At 48.5% G+C, this 22,639-nt stretch overlaps 1 protein-coding gene across 1 annotated transcript in view; it reads right to left on the reverse strand.

Annotated features, from left to right (window-relative positions):
• LOC109382239 (kinase suppressor of Ras 2) overlaps window positions 1-22,639 on the reverse strand; it is a 259,184-nt gene that overhangs the window by 21,024 nt on the left and 215,521 nt on the right. Inside the window, exons 13-14 of the mRNA XM_019641582.1 lie at window positions 5,545-5,641; window positions 4,369-4,502 (exon numbers count right to left, since the gene is read on the reverse strand). Of these exons, the coding sequence (XP_019497127.1) occupies window positions 4,369-4,502; window positions 5,545-5,641 (231 nt within the window). The remainder of the gene's footprint in view (window positions 1-4,368; window positions 4,503-5,544; window positions 5,642-22,639) is intronic.

Consider the following 22,639-nt stretch of genomic DNA (forward strand, 5'->3'; position numbering starts at 1 on the left):
TATCTCTGGGTCGGTACCATGAATCTATCCCTTCACTCACATCTGATTAGGATCAATTCTTAGAAGAGACAGGAAGCTGGTTCCCTTCTTCACACTGTTAAGTCTTTAGCAAGTACAGAACTTTCCATTTGGGACTGAAAGCTGACCTCCTACGAGGCTTCCCCTGATTCAAGACTCCCAGGAAAGGGCCACTTAATGCAGGGAGAGCGGGCAGGAGGGGAGAAGGGGATGGATACCCCGAACCATCCAGAGCGAGGCTGCGGAGACCTGAGGCTGGCTGAACCGTACGGTTCTTCCAGGGTACGCTTCTGAGCTACGTGAGGTGTGAGGCACTGTTTCCTTAACTGTGCTCATTCATCGCCCATAATGATTCTTGCCCTATCTGAACACCTTCCAGGGCAGCACTGTCCAACAGAACTTTCCATAATGGTAAAAATGTTCTCTATCTCTGCTGCCCAATATGGCAGCCACTAGCCAGCGTGGCTAAGGAGCATCTGAAATCCAGCTAAAGCAACGGAAGAAGCGAACTTTTAATGCTATTGATTTTAATTAAAGTTACTATAGCCATATGTGGCGAGTGGCTACCATACTGAACAGTGCTGCTCTAGACTATTATTTATGACAAATGGGTTTTTTTTTACTTATATATTTAATAAGTAACTTTTTAATGGGACCATTAAGTGGAAAGCGGCACTTTTTAAAGTACACATTAAAGTTAATATGGAAAATGTTCATTCACATTTTCCCTAAAGGCATCTTGCAGACCATGATGGGGGCAGGCGAGAATCCTGATGAGAAAGGCTCCAGGGCTTTAGAGTTCTGGCTTTGGTCAGGGCGATGGTTAGCGTGGGGGCTGGCCGTGTATTGTAGGATGTTTAGCAGCATCCCTGGCCTCTACTCACTAGATGCCAGTAGCATCTCCTCTCCCCGTGTTGTGACAACTAAAAATGTCTCCAGGCATCACAAATGTCCCTGGGGAATGGGAGAGCCCAGTTGAGAATCACTGTTCTCGTTTATACCTAAAAATCAGAAAATGGTCCACATTTCAGTCTTTCAGTGTTAGTGACGCATAACCTGCTCCTGGGCTCTATGCAGCAGACCCGATGAAATACATCACCCTCTGCCAGAAAACAGGACTCGACTCCCTTAGCCAGCCCTTGACTTGGCAGGACAATCAGTTCTTGCTTCTAGAATCGGGGACACCTGCAGGGGTTTAAGGATCCAGCTTGTGGTTTACTAGCTCTGTGACCTTAAGCGGACAGGAGTCTCCCTTTTCCCATCTGCAAAATGGGCACATTCATTTCACACGGCTGGTGCAGAGATGCAAAGAAGACAACGCAGGGTACAGGGCCGTGTCAGCTGCCAGGGCCACACAATTAGTGGACATCATTATTACCTATGGATTTTTTTTTTTTTTTTTTTTTTTGTATCTTGACTCAGAAATGAAATTGAGACTAGAGCTGAAGGTAAAAACAACATCCAAAAGGGGGGCCGAGGCATGGCCAGCTGACATTCTCTGGCATGACCATGCGGCTGGGAGGGGGTGGGGCGGGATACTGCTATGGAGAGGGCAAGCTTCCTAGATCCCAGCTCTTTCCCACCACCCCTGTTGCCTCTTCCTGACTCGCTGGGTCAGTGGGGGTTGGGAATTGCAGGGTGGGGCCAGGAGGAGGAGCGGTGGCCACTTGATAACCACGCGCCTGGGTCGGGCATGGGCACATGCCTGGGAGGGGGCCAGCAGCCAGGCCTCGCGGACACCCCGGGGTGTCCCGTTCCCATGGCGATAGGCCCACCAGTGACACACCCAAATCATCTTCATTATGGTTCTTGTTATGATTAATAACGGCTTGCGGCGGCTGGCACGATACTGCTGGCATCTAAGTGACACCTTTTTTGGGGATGGCAGAACAGCTGTAGGCTGGCCATGCTGGGATATGCTTGGGGAAGCCCTGGGAATATGTTTGGATGTTCAGGACATGCTTCTCGCTTCACTGGGTGACCCCCACCCCTGCCCCAGGCCCAGATCTCCTTGTGCTGGGCACCCAGTGCTGTGAATATCCCAAACCCTAACTGAGAGGAGGGCAGGAAGGCAATGAACTCCTGCGGAGCGCCTACTATTCACCAGGTTGCCCAACCCACTTAATCCTCAGAAACCCAGAACCGGATGGATTGTGGATCCCTGTTCTATGGATGAGGAAACGTGTAAGTGACCTGCCCAAAGTTGTGGAGTTTGTAATAAGTGACAGAGCTCAGATCGATTTGATTGCAAGTCTTTAAAACCACAGAGGGTAGGCTCCTAGTCACAATTCTACACTAGTTCCTGGAGAAAGAGCACCCTTAGGGAGCAGAATTCTAAACTAAGCTCCATACGTAACTGCAACAGGGATAAAAGAACAGGAAACCACTGCTGGCGGCTCGTCAGTAACCAAGAAACGTGGATTTCTTATTGGGAGTTGACGCTGAGGGCTCCCTGGCCCCGCGGGGCACAACCGGGTTTGTGTTGACAAACAGGCTGGGGCAGAGTGGGGAGGGGGTGCTGTCTGGGTAACGAGGCCACCTTGCCCTTGACCTGAACTCCCTTCCTAGTTGACACAGGCCTCCGTGAATGAACTAAAGGAAAGGATGCCTATGTCACTCCATTTCCTCCCTTCCTCCACTTCCTTTGGCTTCAGGAAACCAAGAATCTGAAAGGAGGAACATCGGAAGCCCTTCCCCCTTTTCTAGATTATGGACATGGCACTAGGATTGAGGAGCCCCACCTTTAAAAGAGCCTTGAATGAGGCTAAAAAAAAGAATCCTGCGGGGCCTTTTTTTGTCTGGACACAATGGCTTGAGTTCACAGTGCTGTCACCAACTGCTTCCTCTGCCCTTAGCGTGAGGTGATGGCAACAGAGGCCTGTGCTGGTCCCCTCCCAGCAAACCTGGAACACAAGTGCTGCCGGGGAGTCAGAGGGAAGAAAGAATCCTGTATGATCCAGCCCCCCTGGTCTCTTGCTTCTGACTTGAGCTCTCTTGCTTCTGACTTGAGCTCTCTGTCCATCTAACTATCTGTTGATCTATGTGTTCATTTTCTGCCTATTTATTTTCTTAGGTGCTGTAGATAGCTCTGGAGGCTGCGGTGAATTGGGGTGGGGGGAGAATGGGGGTGGGTGGAGTACAATCTGAAAAAGAAATAGAAGCTTCTGTTTCTTGCTGCATCACACAGAAATAGCCAGATGAAGTTTCACCAAATTTTGGGTGGTCTGATTTAGATGCAAGGTATTATAGTGCAGGAACAAATTCACGGTGTGTGTGTGTGTGTGTGTGTGTACCTCAAAGAGGTGATCAGTGGTTCTCAAAGCAGCTGAAACTGACACAAAATGACAGAAATTGTGAGACTGCCTTTCTGAAGAGGTATGCCATTCATTATAAGAGGCTTGATTAGAGAGAACACACAGGGTTTAAAGCTTGAGAGAGAGAGAGGGAGAGAGACAGAAAGAGACAGAGAGAGAGAGAGAGAGAGAGAGAGAGAGAGAGAGAGAGAGAGAGAGAGAAAGAGAGAAAGAATGCACACGGGCACACGCACACTCCAAATTAAAAATCACAAAGGGTAGACTTCCTGAATTACGGGTTGTTTGGGGTCAAGCTGTTTTTCACACAGTCAACTCAAGGCAAGCAGCTTGCTCTAGGGTGAGGGGCGCCTGAGAGTTAATTACTTAACGATGGTTAATGATTCTCCTGTGTGATACTGGCGAGTTATATGCAAATTCATACTAATTACAACAGCTCGGCAGCAACTACTATCTGTAGTGCTTCCTGTGCTCCAGGCACTGTGTTGGATGCTTGATGTGTGTTAGAGGCAGGCATCCTCCTACTCAACACTTTCCTCCCAGAGCAGAAACTGAAGTTCAGAGAAGTTCCACGACTTGACTAAAGTCACAGTAAATAAGTGGCAGAGCCAGCTGGGCCCCAGGTTGGGTCTGACTTTACGTCCCTTGCTTCTTAACTATAATCTTGCTCTACTAAAATGAATGACTTCATAAGAAAACTTTGAGCAAAACTCAAAGTGGGTGATTCCCACTTCCGGGTAAGTACTTGGGGGTAAGGGAAGAGTCCGCCAGTGAAAATTCAAGGGCAAGGACTTCGCAGGATTTGGGGATGCTCTGTGCCCACTCAAAGGCGCCATTTGCCGAGTCAGGCCCCACGGGAATCAGAACACGACCTGGGCATCAGCGCTACATCATCACATGACAGCCTAGCCGCTCAGCTAAGGGATCTCAGGCCCAACACCGAGTCTGGGTCACTAAAGCCATTTGGGATGATTTCTCTCCCCCCTCACGTTCCCCCCCCAACTCAAGAACCCTTCTGAGCCCTTCCACCACCTCTCACCTGCCAGCTTGCAGTACCCCGGAAATGCTGAAGAGCCCAAAGTCTGTGATCACCACTTTGCCATTGTCATAGAAGACGTTCTTGGACTTGAGGTCCTTGTGGAGGATTCCCTTGGCGTGGAGGTAGCCCATGCCCTGCAAAGAGCAAGGAAACAGGGGATTGCCAGAGGAAACCTGAGCGCTCACCGCCATCCTGGCTGGGGGTCATGGGTCACACTCCTTGCGTTGCCAATGAGACCACACTGAACAGCTGTAGAGCTGGGGCCCCAACGCAAAGGCTTGCAGGTGGGGCGGGAGAAGGCATGGCCGCTGGGAACAGGCAGGGTTCCCAAGACACAAATCTGCCACCACCCTCCGACCACTGGAAAACCACCTCCATCTAGCTCTTCTGCTTCCGGAATTAGAAACAAAGGACAATGTCTCTAGAGGGAAAAGCGCAGGACACACCTGAGCCGAGGTCCCCAGAGAAAGGAATTCCATCAACCATCTTCCCCCACATGCTCTTTGAAAAAATAACTCCCCTGCAGGGTCATTGTTTCTTATGTCTAGTTAATCCATGCCACTGCCAAATGCACTGTATTCCTCCAGAGACAGATCATGACACGATCATCAAGGACATAAGAGCCTACTGGTGGTCTAGCTGAAGGGTGAATGTCTAGATTTTTAAAACGTTTTTGTCTTTTTGAGCAGTCACATTCTTATTTCTTCTCACAGCTCAGTCCTGACACTTCCCATGGAAAGAAAAGACTGAATACAACTAATGAGGCACCTGCCAGGAAACACAGGACGTTCCGGTTTGTTTGAATCCCAAACAACACCCAACAATTTGATGTTTTCCCGGCAGCTGTGGGGAAAGCAATGGCTGACACTCCTGGGAATTCACGGATCTGCGGGGCAAGGGATTCTAACAGCGAGAATTTCTTCCCTCTGGGCTTTGTGCACATCTAATTATCATGGTGACGAGGCACCCGAGTGACAACAAACGCTGGTAGACCATCCCTAACGGTCATATCTCCGCAAAATTCTTAGAGACACATGGTCTGCCATTTTCAAGTCAAGTTTAATTCCTTTGAAGCCCAGACGATGGGCCTGTAGGCAGACCATGAGTCTTGGCGGGGGTGGGGGTGGGGCAGCAGTTTTCAGAGGTTCAGGGAGGAGGCCCCAGACCCTACGGTACCTTCACAATCTCTTGGGCAATCTGCCTGGTTTTGTTGACATCCAAGACGATCTTGGCATCTCTTACCACCGAATAGAGCGTGCGTCCCTTACAGAGGCTGAAAAACAAAAGGACAAGAGAAGCTGTTGGCAGCTGTTAAGATAAGGGTGACCCACAACAATTATTAGCAGTGACGCGTGATAGCGTGGACTCGTGGACATGCTGCTCTTATTCCTATGAGGTAATAAGCCTGGAACTGGACCTCAGATCTGGTTCTGGGGTGCGGGTCTGGGAGCAAGTTCTTCTGGGTTCTTCAGGATCTTTCTCATCACCCCCCTGGCATCCAAGGACACCTCCAGCATCTAGCCACGGTCCAGCTATCCCAGGGTCTCACAGGCGGGAAGATGCGCACAAACCAACAACACCTGTGATCCTCAGACACCACTCAGATGGCGCTCTGCTGGCCACTTGTCCCAGCTGCTCCCACTTGCCGGGCGCCGCTGCTGTGTGGGGGCAGTGATAAAGGACCAGCGAATCGGTGGCCGATGTGTACCAAGTACCATCAGCAAATGACGCATTCGAGCCTGTAGACCGGGGTATGTAAACGCCACTAATACTCCCCCGAACCAGACGCCTGTATAGATCGAGGGTTTTTCAAACTATTTTCAGCCTCATTGAGTTCATTTCCAGGACCAGATGAATGACAAGATGAAAAGGGACATTACACAGTGACAGGAACACCTTCTCGTTTAGTTCCCAGCACGATCATTCATCCTTTTCCTCCAAAGGGAGCCCAACTCCTGGCGCACACATAGCAGAAACTCAATATACAGCCACTGAATGAAGAAGTAAAGGAAGGAATGAAGGAATGACATAAAATGAATGAATGCGTTCTAGATTCACCAGAACATTCCCAGCCCCTAGGACCATGCCTGGCTCAAAATAGCTAAAGTTGGCTGAAAGAGAGAATAACATTAGCAAAGTTCATTTTCCATCTACCTCAAAATAAGGGCTTGACTTTTTCTTTGAATCTATGACTTTATTGCTGAAATACTCTAGGCATTTTATTCATTGCTTCAGTATTTACTTAGCTGATCATGTGGTTGAAGTTAGAATTCTGGTATCACAGAGGGTCTCAGTTTGAATCCCAGTCTGTTCTTTACTGTGTGTCTTTGGGTGGGTTACTTAACCCCTCTGGGCCTCGGTTTCCTCACCCATCCAATGAAACTAATGATGTCTACCTCGGAGAGTCAGCATGCGGACAACATGAGAAAAGCAGCTCAGTACCATGCCTGGCATCTGGTGGGAAGTGTAGCAAGGTGCTTAGTTAGAAGAAGAGAGGCCGAGGGTAAGACTCTATGGGTTAGAATCCTGGCTTGTCAGCTAGTGGCTGAGTGGCCCTGGGCAGGTGAGTTAAGCTCTCTGAGCCTCAGTTTCATTGTTAGTAAAATTGGGCTAACAGTTCCTGCTTTCTAGGGTTGTGAGGAGAATCGCACGAAATCAGGCACGTCCAGGTATAAGCAATCTCTCCAGGCCTGACACAGAATAAGTCCACAGGAAATGCTGGCTTTTGTGAGAGGTAGTAAATGATCAACAAACCTACACAGTTGTGTCAAGGTATCAATTATATATTTATGTGCACATCACCTGAGTCTAGTATCTATCCATCCACCTACCCACCCACCCACAATGCTACCTATCACTGCCCATGATCTTGGACGAAGATTCACTTCTTCACCTGCGTAAGGTGAGAGTCCCAGGGTAGCTGACTCATCGGGAGTCTGATTCACCTGTCCCAGGTTGCCCTGTAAGTCAGCAGGGGGCAGCTAGGATGACTCAAGGCTGTCCCCAGCCAGGCAGCATGTTTGCTGTGGCAGCCGAGGAGAGGTGGGGGTGGGTTGGGCTGCGCAGCCAATTAAGCTATGTTGACATTTACACATTCAGGATGGCAGAGACTGTGGGTGGGTTCCCTCCCCTGGATACTCTGTTCTTTTTTTTTTAAAAGATTTTTTTTTTATTGGGGAATTGGGGGGATGGGAACAGTGCTGGGGAATTGGGGGAAGGGGAACAGACAAGTTGCTGTCGTTTTGTTCTTCAATCTAGTTGTGGAGGATGTTGCTTCACTGGCCCCCCAAGTTGGCACCATCACTGCGCTCTTCCTGGGTGAGGCAGATCAGTCACCGGCTTCTGGACGGCCGCTCACTGCGGCTGCTGGCCGCTCACGCTGGCTGCTGGCCACACACGGTAGCCCATGGCAACCCACTGCCACAGGGGCTGCAGCCTACGCCGTCGCCGGCGACTCACGGCAGCCCAGCTCCAGGTTGAGCTGTTGTTCAGCATCTTAGCTGTAGAGGGCAGTGTCACTGGCCCTCATATGTGGGATCCGAACCGGGGCCCTCTGGCATCCCAAGCGAGTTCTTAACCATTGCGCCACTCGGCCGGCCCCTGGATACTCTGTTCTTGAACAGCCACCCACACTCATTACAGGCCAGAGCCAAGAAAATGCTGTCCCCACGCTAGACGGCAGAGCAAACACTGCAACAGGCTCTAAGACCCCCAGACTTTTCCTGCTCATGGTAACTGCAAACACATTGCAGACTTCAAATGTCCATATCTGCCGTCTTTTCCTGTGCACATCCTCCATTCCAGAAGCAGCTGCCAAAGCCTTTGCTTCTCTCACCACCCCACGGAATCTGGAGCCGCCGGACCCACGAAGGCTAACTGGTGGGATGTAAATTGTACGGCCACAGCTTACTCAGCACATCTGCTAAAGCGAAATATACAAATAACCCACGGCCAGCAACTCCTCCCCCTAACTAAGCACATACCCAACGGGCATGCACACGCACATTCACCCACAGACATGTACTAGAATGGACTAGACTATTCTAGCATGTTCACAGCAACCCGTTTGTGACAGCCCCACACTGGAACCAATCCACATGTTCATCAATAGAAAAATGGATACACTGCGACATATCCATGTAACGAAATACTATGTATATTTATACTATACTGTATGACAAACGAACCATTGCTAACTGCAGTGTGGTTCATAAATACAATGAGTGAGAAGCACACTGAATTTATATAATGTGCAAAAGCAGATAAAACTGATCCATGTGCTGGTAGTCAGCACAGGGGGGACCCCTGGGGGCCTGTAGAGGCTGGAAAGGGAATGAGGGGGTGAGGCGGGGGCGGGAGGTAATGTTGTGTTTTGGATGCTGGTTATATGGAAATGCATTTAGTGGAACTTCGTTAGCCTGTGCGCTTAGGATCTGGACACGTTGGCAGGTATGTTATCTTTCAAAAAATAAAAAAGCTTACATACTTAAAAAAAAAACCAAAAAAAAAACCAGCAAGAAAAGGATGAACAATCAATACATGGTGTTAAAATTTAAAAGGAACTACTAAGCCAATGCTGATACTCCTGGTATCCATTTCCAAAGTCCTCACTGTCTCAAAGGGCAGTGTCTGCAGAGGAGTTAGGGGCTCTGGGCCTGGCTGGGCCTGTCTCCCAGTGGGTGTTTACTGGGGCTGAGCTCTCCGTAGGAGCAGACATTAGGCAGGTGTCCAGCATGGCTGCGGCTTGGATCATCCAACTTAGTCAGTCCAAGGGTCCACAGCAACTGCTCTGAGCTTGGGATTTCTGTAACTAACACGGGTGCCCTAGAAGCCGCTTGCAGGGGGGGAAAGTGGGGAAGGGAGGGCCGGACAGGATGAAGGCTTACTGAGCACACGTGTGGGACCTATCCCACCTCCACGAATCCTCCCAGCGTTCCTCCAGGGTCCCCATTCTCACCCCTGCCTTACAGGTGAGGATACGGAGACCCAGAGGAGCGGAGCACCTGCTCACAGGTCCGCAGACATGATGTCAGCCTGTTCCTGATGTTTTTCTCACTTTGTCCTCCTCGGTGTGAGTGCTTAGTTATTGGACATGGTTTTTGAGCCATTAAAGAGACATGCAGGGAAGTGAGCCCACATCCAGCCTCTACCAGTTACTACTTGCTGGGTGATTCCGGGAAGTGACTTTGGCCTCAGTTTCCTCATCTGTAAAATGGGGATAATAGTGACACTACCATCTAACAGGTACTAAGCCTTTCTATATGTCAGGCTCTAGCCTAGCACAAGAGCCCCACCAGGTGGGTGCTGCCACTGTATTTCATTGATTGTAAGATGCCGATCTCCCCGCATTTTAATAACGTCTCTGAAATCAGAAAATGTCTTGTATTCATTGCCAGGTCAGGTTCACGGGCGCTGATTTCTTTCTTTGAAGTACATAAAATAAACGGTGCGTACTCTAATAGATCGCATCTTGGATTCAATGACGTCTGGGATCAGCCCCATTTTACAGATGAGGAAACTGAGGCTCAGGAAAAGTTAAATGGAGCTGGTGTTTGAACCCAGGCAGCCTGGCTCCAGAGCTCGGGCTCCTCGCCCCCGTCTTTTGCTTCTTAACAACTGTCTCTGAGACGCTGGCACGCCATAAGCCCTCAGTAAATGGTAGCTGTCATGTCGCTGTGAACAACAGGTATGGCAATGAAGATGAAGGAGGCCTGCTGACCTTGGTGGCAGAGTCAGTCTGGAGGTCAGGAGAAGGTGTTTTGGTGACTCAAGGATATGTGCGCACACACGCACGGGCGCGCACACACACACACACACACACACACACACACACACACACACACATCCTCCCTCCCTCCCTCTCAGGGTCTCTCTCTGCAGCAAAGATCAAGTTTCTCCAAGAAGAGGAACAAGGATGGCGAATTTCTCATCTCCTCTGTGGGCCACCATCTCTCCCAGCTCCGGCCCCAGGCAGCTCACATACGCTGGCTTTCGACCCCCACATCCCAGGCGACACAGAGAGCTGTTTGGCCAAGATGGCACAGAACGTGTAAGATGTTTGCTGTAAATCAGCCCCAAAGAGGCTGTCAGACACAATGAAATAAAACCATCTAGAAGGTTGCTCTCCAAGGGCCTCTGTCCAATCTGACTCATGCTGCCAAAACAGTGGCCGAGACAGAGGCCTGGATGTTCCCTGCAGCCACTGCCTGTCTCTTCTCCAAACCCTTTACCAAGCCCAGGACCCAGGCTGGCAGGGGTGGTGGGGAGTGTGTGTCGGAGGTGGGCAGCCACCTTGGAAGACAGATCGGCTTCTAGTCCAGCGCTGCCACCTCTGTGCTCACTTGGCCTTGGGGCCTCACTGGGCCTCACGGTGGGGATACTTATAATCTCCACACTTGTAACTATGGGTGACCCCCAATAATGACCCCCAAAGGTATCCATGTCCTAATCCTCAGAACCAGTGACTATGTAACCTTGTGTGGCAAAAGGGACTTGGCAGCTCTGCCCAGGCAGTTGGTTTCGAAGTCAGCTGTTATTTTGCAAACACTGGGTTCTGTCAGAAGGGATTTACAACCCCTTGTCTCCTGTCTCACTTCTAAGCACTCCCCCACCTCTCAAAACTCAAAGCCCATTTAATTGTCCTCTGCTCCGTTCCCCCTCCCTTGAGCAAATAAATCCCATTGCAAGGGACAAGTGGCCCGCTCCATCAAATTCCAGCCACAGGCAATCTCTAATTGCCAAGTTGTTTCATGAATCTAACACTGAAGGTATTAAACCTTGGGACTCTGGGGCTTTATAATAAAAAATGCCAGGTTAGCTTCCTATAAAAATGGGAAGTGCCAAAAAGCGAGTGAGAAATGCCAGCCGTTGGCCATCTACTTAACCCGGCCATGTGTCCTGGAAATGAAGAGTTATAGAGGTCCATTAAGAAAAGGGGTTGGTTGGGGAATCATGGCCCAGCCCGGTGAGAAAGATGACAGCGGAGCACCAAGCATAGAGAGGTGCAAAGCAGGAACCCAGCTGCCCAGGGCAGCAAGGCTTAGTTTTTGCCCCCTTGTCCTCCAGCCTTTCACATTGTTGCAAAGCTCCGAGAAGTAGGAAGGGGAGACGAAGCTTAGACCCTCGATGTTACTGGAATCTTCACTCCAGAGCCAGGTCTGATTTTGCCAAATCCACAGGCCAAGGGCTGGTTGGCTATTCTGAGCCCTTCAAGGACTGAGACGGGGGTTCTACCCATTAGGGGGCGCTCCTGCCCCGGACTGCGACCCACGCTTCTGGGCACCCAGTGACACTCTGCCCTCCCTGGTTTGGGCTTTACAAGGGCACAGGCAGCCAGCTGAAAGAGGCATGGGCCTCCAGCTCACTGCAGGAAGAACTTCCAGGAAATGATAGCTTGGCTGGTCCTCTGCCTCTTGTCGCATTGCATGGTCCAGCCTCCATCCAAGACCTGGTCTTCTGGACCTTGTCCAAAGACATCCCGTGATGTGCTCCTCCCTAACTCTGCAGCGTATTTTCTCAGCATCTCCTAAGGGTCAGCCTCGGTGTCTCCCTCGGTACCTCTCACAATGCAATCGTTCCAGAACCACCTGGAGAGTTTTGCCCGATCAGCCAACTTGTATTATTTATCACTCGCTAATAGTTTTCTTTAGATGCACCGCCTTTGAAAAATAAGTGGATTAAAAAAAACCTAAAACAACTTCCTGTCATTATCTTTTATCGTTACCAGATGGAAAGCCAGAATCCCTAGCCCCCAATAAATGTAAAAATAAATACAATGAAAACAAACACATTAAAAAACAAAATTAAATCTAAGCTTGGCATTGGGGCCTGCCAAATGGTCTGAGCTTGAGGCCTTGCTTTTTGTTAAAACAAAACAAAACAAAACAAAACAAAACAAACAAGTTTAGAAAATAAAGATTAGGAAGGTGTTAAATACAACAGTAGCCCTGCATAGAGACTTTCTCCTTAATGTTACCAGGAGGATGGAGAGAATTGAAGAGGAAAATCATTGCCTCACTAGATGATTCCATGGTATTTGGGGCTGGTTGTACCTGGACTACCTTCTGGGACACCCTGTCTCATTTAATATCTATACCTGCAAACCCTCCCTTCCTGCCAATTACTATTAACAGGTACTACAGGTCAGGTGAATGCAATGACAGAAGGGCCATTTCTTTGCTCTGAAGGAGCTGACATTCTTGTAGAGGAGACAGACAGTAGCAAATAGAATGATTTAAAGTTATAACCAGGACAATGGAGAAACAAACATGAGGTCAGGTGGCGCATAAGCGGACACAGATGGGGTGCCTGCATTAAAAGGGCTCAGCATCTCCGGAGAGGCCCCTTCCCACCACATCGTATTGTTTCAGAGCAAACACACTGGGCTGATTTCTGGTAACTTCTAACCAAACGCTCCGAAGAGCAGGCATCGTCTTGTGTAGGCTAACGACCATCTCCCAAAGGCCTACCAGGGGATCAGGTCAGAGGCAAAAGGTTTCCAGGCATCGTTTCATTTCATGCTTCTACTAACTCTCTAAATGGGTATGGTTATTCTCATTGTACAAGTGAGGAAACTGAGGCAATAAGTCAGCCTGGATAGGAGCAGACACTCTAGAATCAGACCCACCTGAGGTAAAATTCTGCCCCCTCTTAGCTATGTGGTCTTGGGCAAGTTACCTGAAATCGTTGGCACTCAGTGCTTTGTGAACTGTGAGGTGGGGTGATCAGGTAAGGGGGTTGGTTATGCGAGGTCTGACAATTAAGTTCACGAGCTCATCCTAGAAAAAGTGCTACATACCTCACTGCTGAATATCACTACAGTCACCCTTGAAGTACTCCCCTTGGGAAACTGTGCACCGATGCCAGTGCCTAGTCCACCCTTCAAAGCAATTTTTGAACTCTTTTTCTGGAATGGCCATCAAAGCTGTCGTCATATTACCCTTAATGTCCTGAATGGCATCAACATGTCTTCCTTTCAATATTTCCTTTATCTTCAGGTAAAGAAAGAAGTCACTGGGGGCCAGATCAGGTGAGTAGGGAGGGTGTTCCAATACAGTTATTTGTTTACTGGGCTAAAAACTCCCTCACAGACAGTGCCGTGTGAGCTGGTGCATTGTCGTGATGCAAGAGCCATGAATTGTTGGTGAAAAGTTCAGGGCGTCTAACTTTTTCACGCAGGCTTTTCAGCATTTCCAAATAGTAAACTTGGTTCATTAAAGTTTGTCCAGTTGGTACAAATTCATAATGAATAGCCCCTCTGATATCAAAAAAGGTTAGCAACATCATTGCAACAAGTTCGGGAACTTAATTGTCACGCTTCATATGTGTGAATGTGTGTGTGTGCTCTTTGTGTCCAGTTTTCATACCCACTCCTTAGCACTGCTTGGACATGAAGTGAGGTGAGACGATAGCTTCTGTTTACGGAGCTCTCTCCACCAGGCACTGAACTGAGAACCACTAAGGCCAGCATTCCTAGGAGGGGAGGCACTGTGTACAAATAAGGAAATTCATGTGCAGGAAGGTTAGGTAACCAACCCAGGGGCCCACAGTCAGTAGGTGACAGGGTCAGAATTTGAGTCCAGGTCTCAAAGCATCTTTCCAGGATTTCTTAAGATCCCTTGGGAAAAAATGATTCAGCTAAGGAGAAGGTGGCCGAGCCCAGCTCAGAAGGCCTGACCTCTGGAACCCTTGTTTGTCCATTCAGCTCAGCTGAGACACCCTCCTCCCCCAATTCTCGGCCTTTCTTTCTACCCTCCAAATTCAGGATCAACCCATGTTGGTCTCATTGTCTGTTTGCTGCTTCTGTTTGGGAATTCCTAGCTGCCACCTGGAGAGACGCAAGACAGGGTGAAGAGGGTCTGCATGCCTCCTCACAGGTCCAGTGGGTGGCACACGGCTGGCCAGGCCCAGGGAGGTGCTCAGGAATGAGCAAATGAATGAATGAAGGAAGGAATGAATGAGTCCTACCCGCTTCCTTCTTCCCATTGTCCACTGTAGCTGGGAGAGCTGTGTTTAATGCCAACGCAGGTTTCTCCCTGCTGGCTTAGCGTACAAAAATAACCATGAGCTGAACAACATCAAGGTAGCAATGAAGCTTCTAGATTCCCCTGCGCCCAGCACCACGTGGCACCAAAAGACCAGACAGGCCACGGCCCTGTCCTCCAGGGCTGGGTATCAAAACACATCAATTCTTGTGGCTCCCTGACCACAACCACATTTTTTTTTTAAAGGTGAAGAGTCGACTGAATTACTGATTTGAAAATGTATACACATACCACCTAATTTATATGCATTAAAAGTCCACAGAGAGGTTTGACTCTGAGGGTGTTGGCAGAACTATGTTCGGGTAGCGGGATTACAAACTTAGCAAGTTTCTTTTTTCTGGCTGCTTATCTCTCTTTTCTAATTTTTCTCCCATAAACATGTGTTACTTTTGTAAAATGAAAAAAAGAAAAAGAAAAAGAAAAAAAAGGAAGAAAGGACCCCTGGGTCAAGATTGAAATGAAACCAGACACACATGTTTATGCAAGAGACGGTTTGGCCAATATTGAACCGGCGACAGACCGAAATGAGAAAGTACAGTCTGAGCCGAACTCACACGCCAAGTAGCTCAGACCTGCTCAAAAGGTTCTCGAGGGCACCTTTTGGCAGTGACTCGAGGGCAGGAAGCAGTTTTTGCTTTGCCTTCCACACAGCATGGCCTGCGCACATGGCAAGTGACCACAGCTACTTGAAAGTCCCAATAGCATCCTCCCACTGGGAAACTTCAATCTCTAGCGTGGAAGATAGTTTACTATTGAGTTTTAAAAATAACTGTGTGTCTGGTAAGAGGAGAAAGGGGCAGACAGATCAGTGGTGAGCACAACCTCAAAAATGGCTGTATCTTTTCTATCCATTCTTGACCCAGGGCCCAAGAGGGTGACGGGAGATGGCGAGGTGGGGAGGGGGAAGGCAGGCAGGAAAAAGATGGGAGAGGGGAGAGTCCTACCTTCCTAGGGGGTGATGGGAATATACCTGAGTGTGGAACCTGCCTGGTCACGGCATAAGAGAACGTGTATAGAAATTTCTAGAATTCAGGTTGTAGACTAGTGTTAGAGATCATGGGGCCCACATACTGCATGGAAGATATGGGGAAATCAAAACGCAGAAGGATGATGGAGTTTCTCAAGGTCATGCTTTGAGTGGCACAGCCTGGTTCGACCCCAGACCTGTCTGAGGCTGAATCTTGTGTGTGCAGCCTTGGAGCCGCGCTGCCTCCTAAGTATAATAAATACCATCTGGCGAACTTTCCCATGAGCGCTCTGCTAAGGGTTTTACAGGAATGATGTCATGTAGTTGCACTCCTCACCTTGACCCCGTTAGGGAGGTGTCATTCCTATTTCACAGATGGAGAATCCGAGACTCCTAGAGGTGAGGTCATTTGCTAATAAGCTCACGCGAGGATACGAAGTAGAACTGGCACGCTACCCTCAGCCTATTGGACACCAGCATCTTGTTCCTCACCACCAGGCCACATGGCCTCTTTGGAAATTGGAAAGAATAGGGTTGAGGGATGGGAGAGCCAACACTTTCCAAGCTCCTGAGAGCCCTGTGCTCAGTTCATCCTCACCAGGGCCCCGTGGGGGACCTTTGCAGCCTCCCATTTTTCCGAAGCAGAAGGAAAGGCTAGAGAGAATGAATAACTCGCCCAGGATCCTTCTGGGCCAGGACGTGGAGGCAGGATCTGAGTTCAGTTTGCCCAAGTGCCTGGCCTTTCCACGGCCTCCCATTTATTTGGAGAAGGCCTCTGGTGCTGGGACACTCCAGCACACACCCAACTAGCCCACTGTCCACATGGCTTTGCAGGGTATTTGGAAGAGTGTGGATACGCAGGTCTATTTGGACCCAGGATTCTAGGATGGGCTGCAAACTATGGCCCACGGGCCACAGGCAGCCAGTAGGCTGTTTCTGTATAGCCCATGAGCTAACACAAGTTTTTTACACCTTTGAAGGTTAAACACATTCAAGAAGAATGATATTTTGTGACATGTGCAAACTATATGAAATGCAAGCTCCTATTGGGTTGTCGGAAAAGTCATGACACATTTTTGCAATGAAAAACATAGAAAAAAATATCTTTTCTGACAACCCAATATGTCCATTAGTAATGCATGACTGGCACACCGCCACACCCTTTGTCTGCATATTGTCTATGGATGCTTTCATGCTACAATGGCAGACATGAATAGTTGTGACGGAGAACGTACGGCAAAGCCCAAAATGTTTACAGAAAATGTTTGTTGACCTCTGCTCTAAGAAATCACGGGGGTCAACAAATCGGGCTGCTAGAACTAGAAAGAGTGGGACAACTTTAAACCATTCTCCTCTGCATTGGGACCTGGGTGTGGTCAAGGTCAGGTGAATTTTCCATTCATTTACTCATTCATTCATTCATTCATTCATTCATTCATTCATTCATTCAACCATGCATCTATCCATGCATGCATTGAGCCAGCACTCCCAGAGCTCCTACCCTACCTGGCACTGTGGTATAATAGATGTGGGGATACTGACCCTGGTGGGTGAGGCAGACAGTTCACACGACAGTGCCAGTGTCACCGGTGCAGGGACAGATCTCTGCTTGGGACTGAACTGGGCTGTCGAGGAGAAGGAAAGAGAACTGGGGCCAGTGCAAATGCAAGCCAAGAACCTATGTGCAAGCCTGGGTTTCACAACAGTGGAGATAGGCAGAGTGGCTCCCTGCCACTGCAGACAGGAGACAGGGTCCAGTGAAGGGCACGCCTGGGCCAGAAATACCGTAACTCAAACATGAAAGCATTGTCAAGTCTATGTCATACAACATACATGTTTGTAAGTCTCCTGCCTCCTTTTCTCCACAATTCTGCACCTAAATTCCTATACATGCCCTAACATCGCCTTCCCAGGCAGCCCCTAGTCACTAAATTAGCTGGACAAATTGTTCATCTAAGTGATGTAAATCCCAAATTGCCTTAGAGTGCCTTCCTGACAGACTTTGACACTGGCTTTGACAGGGCCACCAGTGTGTTGGGGGGAGTTTCCTAGTCTGCTGCCACCACACAAAGGATCACTGTAGCTGGATCAAAAGCCACAGGCATGACACATGTCTGGACATATGTGTGTTGTGTATATATATATATATATATATATATGATTGTTTCTATGGTGCAAGTGCCTCTCTGTGTACATATGTTTATGTGCACATGAACATGTGTACATACATGTGAGTGAATTTGTGTGTGTATATATGTATGCATGGGTACATGTGTGCATGCATATTTATGTATGTGCATCCGTGTGTGTGCAGGCACCTGTGCATTTTTATGCACATCTGTGTCTGTCTACGGGTATGTTTTTGGTGACTGGAGCTGGGGACAATGATGTGGTGTGGTCATGCCAACTGCAGAACTGGTCACAGCCTCTCTCACCCGTCAGAGGGCACTCTGCATTTCCCCTGGCCTTTGAAATAAAAGGCCAATAAAACCACCTCGTCTTTGTCTGAACCTTTGGAAGCTCAGGTTGCCAGAGGCTGAGGGTGGATGGGAAGGTGTGGTGGAGAGGGACCTGTTGCACAGGGTATCTTTTTGAGGTGATAAAACGTTCTAAAATTACATTTGGTGATAATGGCACAATTTTGTAAAGATACCAAAAACCATTGAACTGTATGTGCATTTTAAATGAGTGGACTTAGTGATATGTATTTGTTTTAAAAAAGAAAAAAGAAGCCCCTGGAAGTTCACAAAAATCCCTCCTCACTTCTTCCCATTGCATTTACAGAGGAGCTTTCCTGGGCTGGCAAATAGGAAACACCCCGATTTCAGAGCTTTGTCAACCAGAGGAGGGATTTTTCCCGGTTTCTACAGCGCATGCCTCTGCCAGCCTGACAGCAAAGAACAAGGTGTCCTTTGCATTTGAAGCTTCGTAGATAAGGCGAGAATATCTAGGGGATGTAAGGCAGGCTGAGGGGGCAGGAGTGCGGGGATGAACACTAGGAGGGCAATGAACTTGAACTAACATTTCATCATCCCAAGAGAGATGGAGAAAATCTAGAGGCAGAGGAACATGCTGGGAGGAATTGTTCCTCTGAGAAGCAGAAAGAACAAGAGAGTAGAGAGGAGCGAGAACTCACGGGAGGGGAGTAGCACTCGGCGGTTAAGAGCGCGGCACCTGGACTTGGACAGACCTGGGTTCCCGATCCGGCTCTGACACTCTTTAGCGATGTGCCTTTGGACAAGTTGCTTAAAATAAACGCAGGTGGACAAAACAGCAGCTACCTCACAGGCGTAGGGGGAGTTAACTGAGAAAACTCTTGTGTGAAAAAGACAAAGCCATGTTGTTCACCAAATTCTGTCTCACAGCACGCCCTCCCAGGCCCGTGGGACACCTCACTTCCCAGCCTCTCTGGAGTTATGCAGCACCACGTGACCGGTGCTGAACAATGACAAGTGGCCCGTCACTTCCTGGTTAGGGTACTGAGAAGCCCACGGCAGAATTTGCAGTCTTTCTGGTTTCATGCCACTGTGACCGTGGAGGCCCCATGATAATAAGCTGGAGCCACAAGATTGGGATATCCTGGATCCCTGAGTAACTGCATGGAAGACAGCTGCTGTGGAGCACCGCACAACCTACAGCAAACTTTACGTGAGAAATAAACTCAGAGTAAACCACAGAGATTCTAGGGCTCTTTGTCACTGCAGCATAAGCCTATCCTATCTTGACTAATGGAGCATGTAAAAGGGCTAGTGCCTGGAACATAGACAGTGCTTCATAAATAATGGTTACTATGGTTAATGGGTGGACCTCAAAGTACAAAGTGAGTGAGGTTCTAAGAAAAGAATGGAAGGCTGACTGAGTGGCTCAGTTGGTTAAGAGCGCGAGCTCTGAGCAATCGAATAGGGTCGCCAGTTCGAATCCCACATGGGCCAGTGAGCTGCGCCCGAGCTGAGCTGCCGCTGAGCTGCCAACAGGTGGCAGGATGGCTCAGCTGGTGAGAGCACATGCTCCTAACAAGGTTGCCAGTTGGACTCCTGCATGGGTTGGTGGGCTGCGCCCCCCGCAACTAAGATTGAACACGGCACCTTGAGCTGAGTGGTCGCGAGCTGCTGATGGGAGGCCAGATGGCGACTGGACTTGGAGCTGAGCTAGCTGCGCCCTCCACAGCTAAGACTGAAGGACTACAGCTTGGCTGTTCCTCTCCCCAAGTTCCCCAGCACTGTTCCCCTTCTCCAATTCCCCAGCACTGTTCCCCTTCTCCAATTCCCCAATAAAATCTTAAAAAAAACACAAAAAACAATGAAGAGAGAAATGGACAGTAGCAAAATAAACAAAAATAAGGTACTATGGTTAGGGTCAAACTTTTACAGTACGTATCACCAGGGAAACCAAAGTCTCTGGGACAGGAACTGCGTTTCCCTTGGTGCTGAAGGAGCCCAGTTCTTTTCTGAATGCCGACAGACACCGCCATTAGTATGTACCTGGGCAGCACCCAGGTTTTAAAGAACCAGAGGCGAATGGGGAACCTGTGCTCGGTGAGATTCAATTTCATGTTTTTGTTAATAGCTTTCTCCTGCTTCTCACAGATAGAAAGCAAGTCACCCTGGGGATTGACCTCACTGCTCAATCATTTCAAACCAGAAAATAAATGTCCAGAGAGATTAAAAAACACAGCTGCTGTGCCCCAAAAGGTTGTCATGTGACAATGTTGCATCTTCATGGAGAAGATGAAAACTCCATGTAATCCTATTACAAATATTTCCATTAGTGACCAAGCCTTCCTTTGGTAATCTGTTTCAGTGGAAAGTCCGGTCATTCCCCAAAACCCAATTTAGAAGGGGCAGGAACAAAATGTAAGCCTGTGCCAATTGCTTAGAGATGGACAAAAATCGTCACCCAAGTTTATATGGGGTTCTTTTTTTCCCTTATGCTCTTAAATCCAGAGCACCAAGAGAATTCCTTCCCAATGTTTGCCTGGGGAATCTTGCCTTCCTAGGCCTCCTTAAATCCCAGGTACTCCAGTTTCTATCTACAAAGCTTCAAGGGCAAAGATGCAGAGACCTTAACAAGCAAAGGCCCAGACACCTCGATATCCAAGGTTCATATCCTTGGGGAAGTTCTGGTGAAGTTGGTGGGAGGGGGTGCCCAGGTCTGCGGCTGGGATGTATGTACATTAGGACCAGCCAGGCCACTGACTCTATCGAGCTCAGAACCAGAGTCCTGACCTCATGCCAGTCCCTGCACCATTCTCTCCACCAGTGTGGAGGCTGTCACATCATGTCAGCCACACTGTGTGTGTGTGTGTGTGGGGGGGGGGTACAGTTGACCGCACTGTACATGGAGGAAATGGAGGTTCAGGGTTTAACCCAAACGCCGGAGCCGGCACACAGTGATGCTGCCCCTTCTGCCAAGACCAGAACCCAGACTTTCTGCTTGCATTCTTTGCGTTTTTCATCAGAGCACCCCAGCCTCCTGTTCAACCTGAGCTGTGCTTTTGTTGCTTACGCTCAGGGAACATTGGGCAGGTAACAAAACTTCTTGGAGACTGTTACAGAGGAAAATGTTTGTGTCCCTCCCCCCTCCCCCCAGTTCACAGGCTGAAACCTAATCCACAATGTGATGGTGTTAGGGGGTGGGGCCTTTTAAGAAGTGATGCAGTCGTGAGAATAAAGCCCCCATAGATGAGATTCGTGCCCTTATAAAAGAGACCCCAGGGAGTTCCCTTGCCTCTTCCATCATGTGACATGATAGTGATAAGACAGCTGTCTATGAACCGAGAAACGGGCTCTCATCAGACACTGAACCTGCCAGAGCCTTGACCTTGGACTTGCCATCCTCCAGAACAGTGAGACATAAACGCCAGCTGTTTAGAAGCTACTCGGCCTATGGTATTTTCTTATAGCAGCCTGAATGGACTCAGACAGAGCCTGATCTGCAAAATGGGGACACATAATCACTGTCACCTCTCAGAATGGCTGTGATCTTTGATAACAGTGCCTGGCACACAGGAAGACTCAATGACTATCTGCTCTTATTACAATTACTCACCGTGGAGGGTTAAGGGACCTCACACTTTGGTGCCCTTGTACGCCCCCCAGTTGGCACCATGTATTCCAACTCAGCTGAACTATTAGTATTTTTCCGAATGTGACGTCGTCTTTCTCCTACCTTCTTCCCTTTGCCTAGACTGCCTCTCCTTCAAGAACACCCTTCCTCCATTCCCCATTTCTTCCAAAATGTCTTCTTCAAGAAACAGCCCATCCCACTTCTGAGTGCTCGGCACACCCTTCACACGCCTCTCTTTCAACCCTTTCTATTTGGTACAATGATTGCTGAGTTTCTTGTGTGCTAGATGGGTGGACAAGAGAATGAATGGATACGTGAACTATTAACAAAGCCATCTTTGAAAATTTCAACTGGGTTCACAGCTCTTGAGTATTGATGACTGGGAAAGAACCTTCCAAATTGACACACATGCCGTCATGTTGGGCCAACGAAACAGTACGTCTATCAAAATTAGAAGCTAAATAAATGTCAAGGCTCTCAGATGTAGTTTCGTAAATTATTTCAACTAAGGAGCCCAGAAGAATTAGATGATGGATTTTATTGGTTCTCCATGTTATATGTTCACACTCTTTTTGGCAGCCTGAAAATGACATTTCTGTTCCCAGCCAGTTATCACCTTTTTTTTTCCCACGTAGCAAACATTGATAAATAAATATATATATAATTTTTTTAATTTTTTTTTCTGACTTGTCAATTTCAAGTTGCAAATTCTATTCTTGTTTGGTGCATGCGCGTGAGGGACTCAGAAATACCAGTGTTTTGGTGTCAGAACAGCCTGTGTTGTCCGTAAGCCTGACTGTTGCCTCTCAGTGCAATTTCAAAACCAACACTGGAGATGGAGAACGGAGCCAGGTCTGGGGGCCTTTCCAAGAGAAAAATAGAGAAACAGACCTTGAATTTTCTCCTGCAACGGTGGAAGCTGGATAGAGGCCCAGAAGAGAGAGCTCATGGGCTTCAGAGTAAATAAAACATAGGCTCGGGCACTTCCTAGTTGAATAACCCACGCGCATTATTTAGCCTCTCTGTGCCTCAGTTTCCTTATCTGCAAAATAAGGGTGATAATACCATCCTTGGGAGGAGGCAAAGAAATGTCCACATGTGAATCCTGCCTCAACCACTACACGTTGCTTTATCTTGCTGAGCCTCCCTTTTTTCATCCATCAGCTGGTTTTAATGAACCTGCCTTACTGTTCTG

This window comes from Hipposideros armiger, unplaced genomic scaffold, assembly GCF_001890085.2.
Source record: "Hipposideros armiger isolate ML-2016 unplaced genomic scaffold, ASM189008v1 scaffold_62, whole genome shotgun sequence".
Lineage (NCBI taxonomy): Eukaryota > Metazoa > Chordata > Mammalia > Chiroptera > Hipposideridae > Hipposideros > Hipposideros armiger.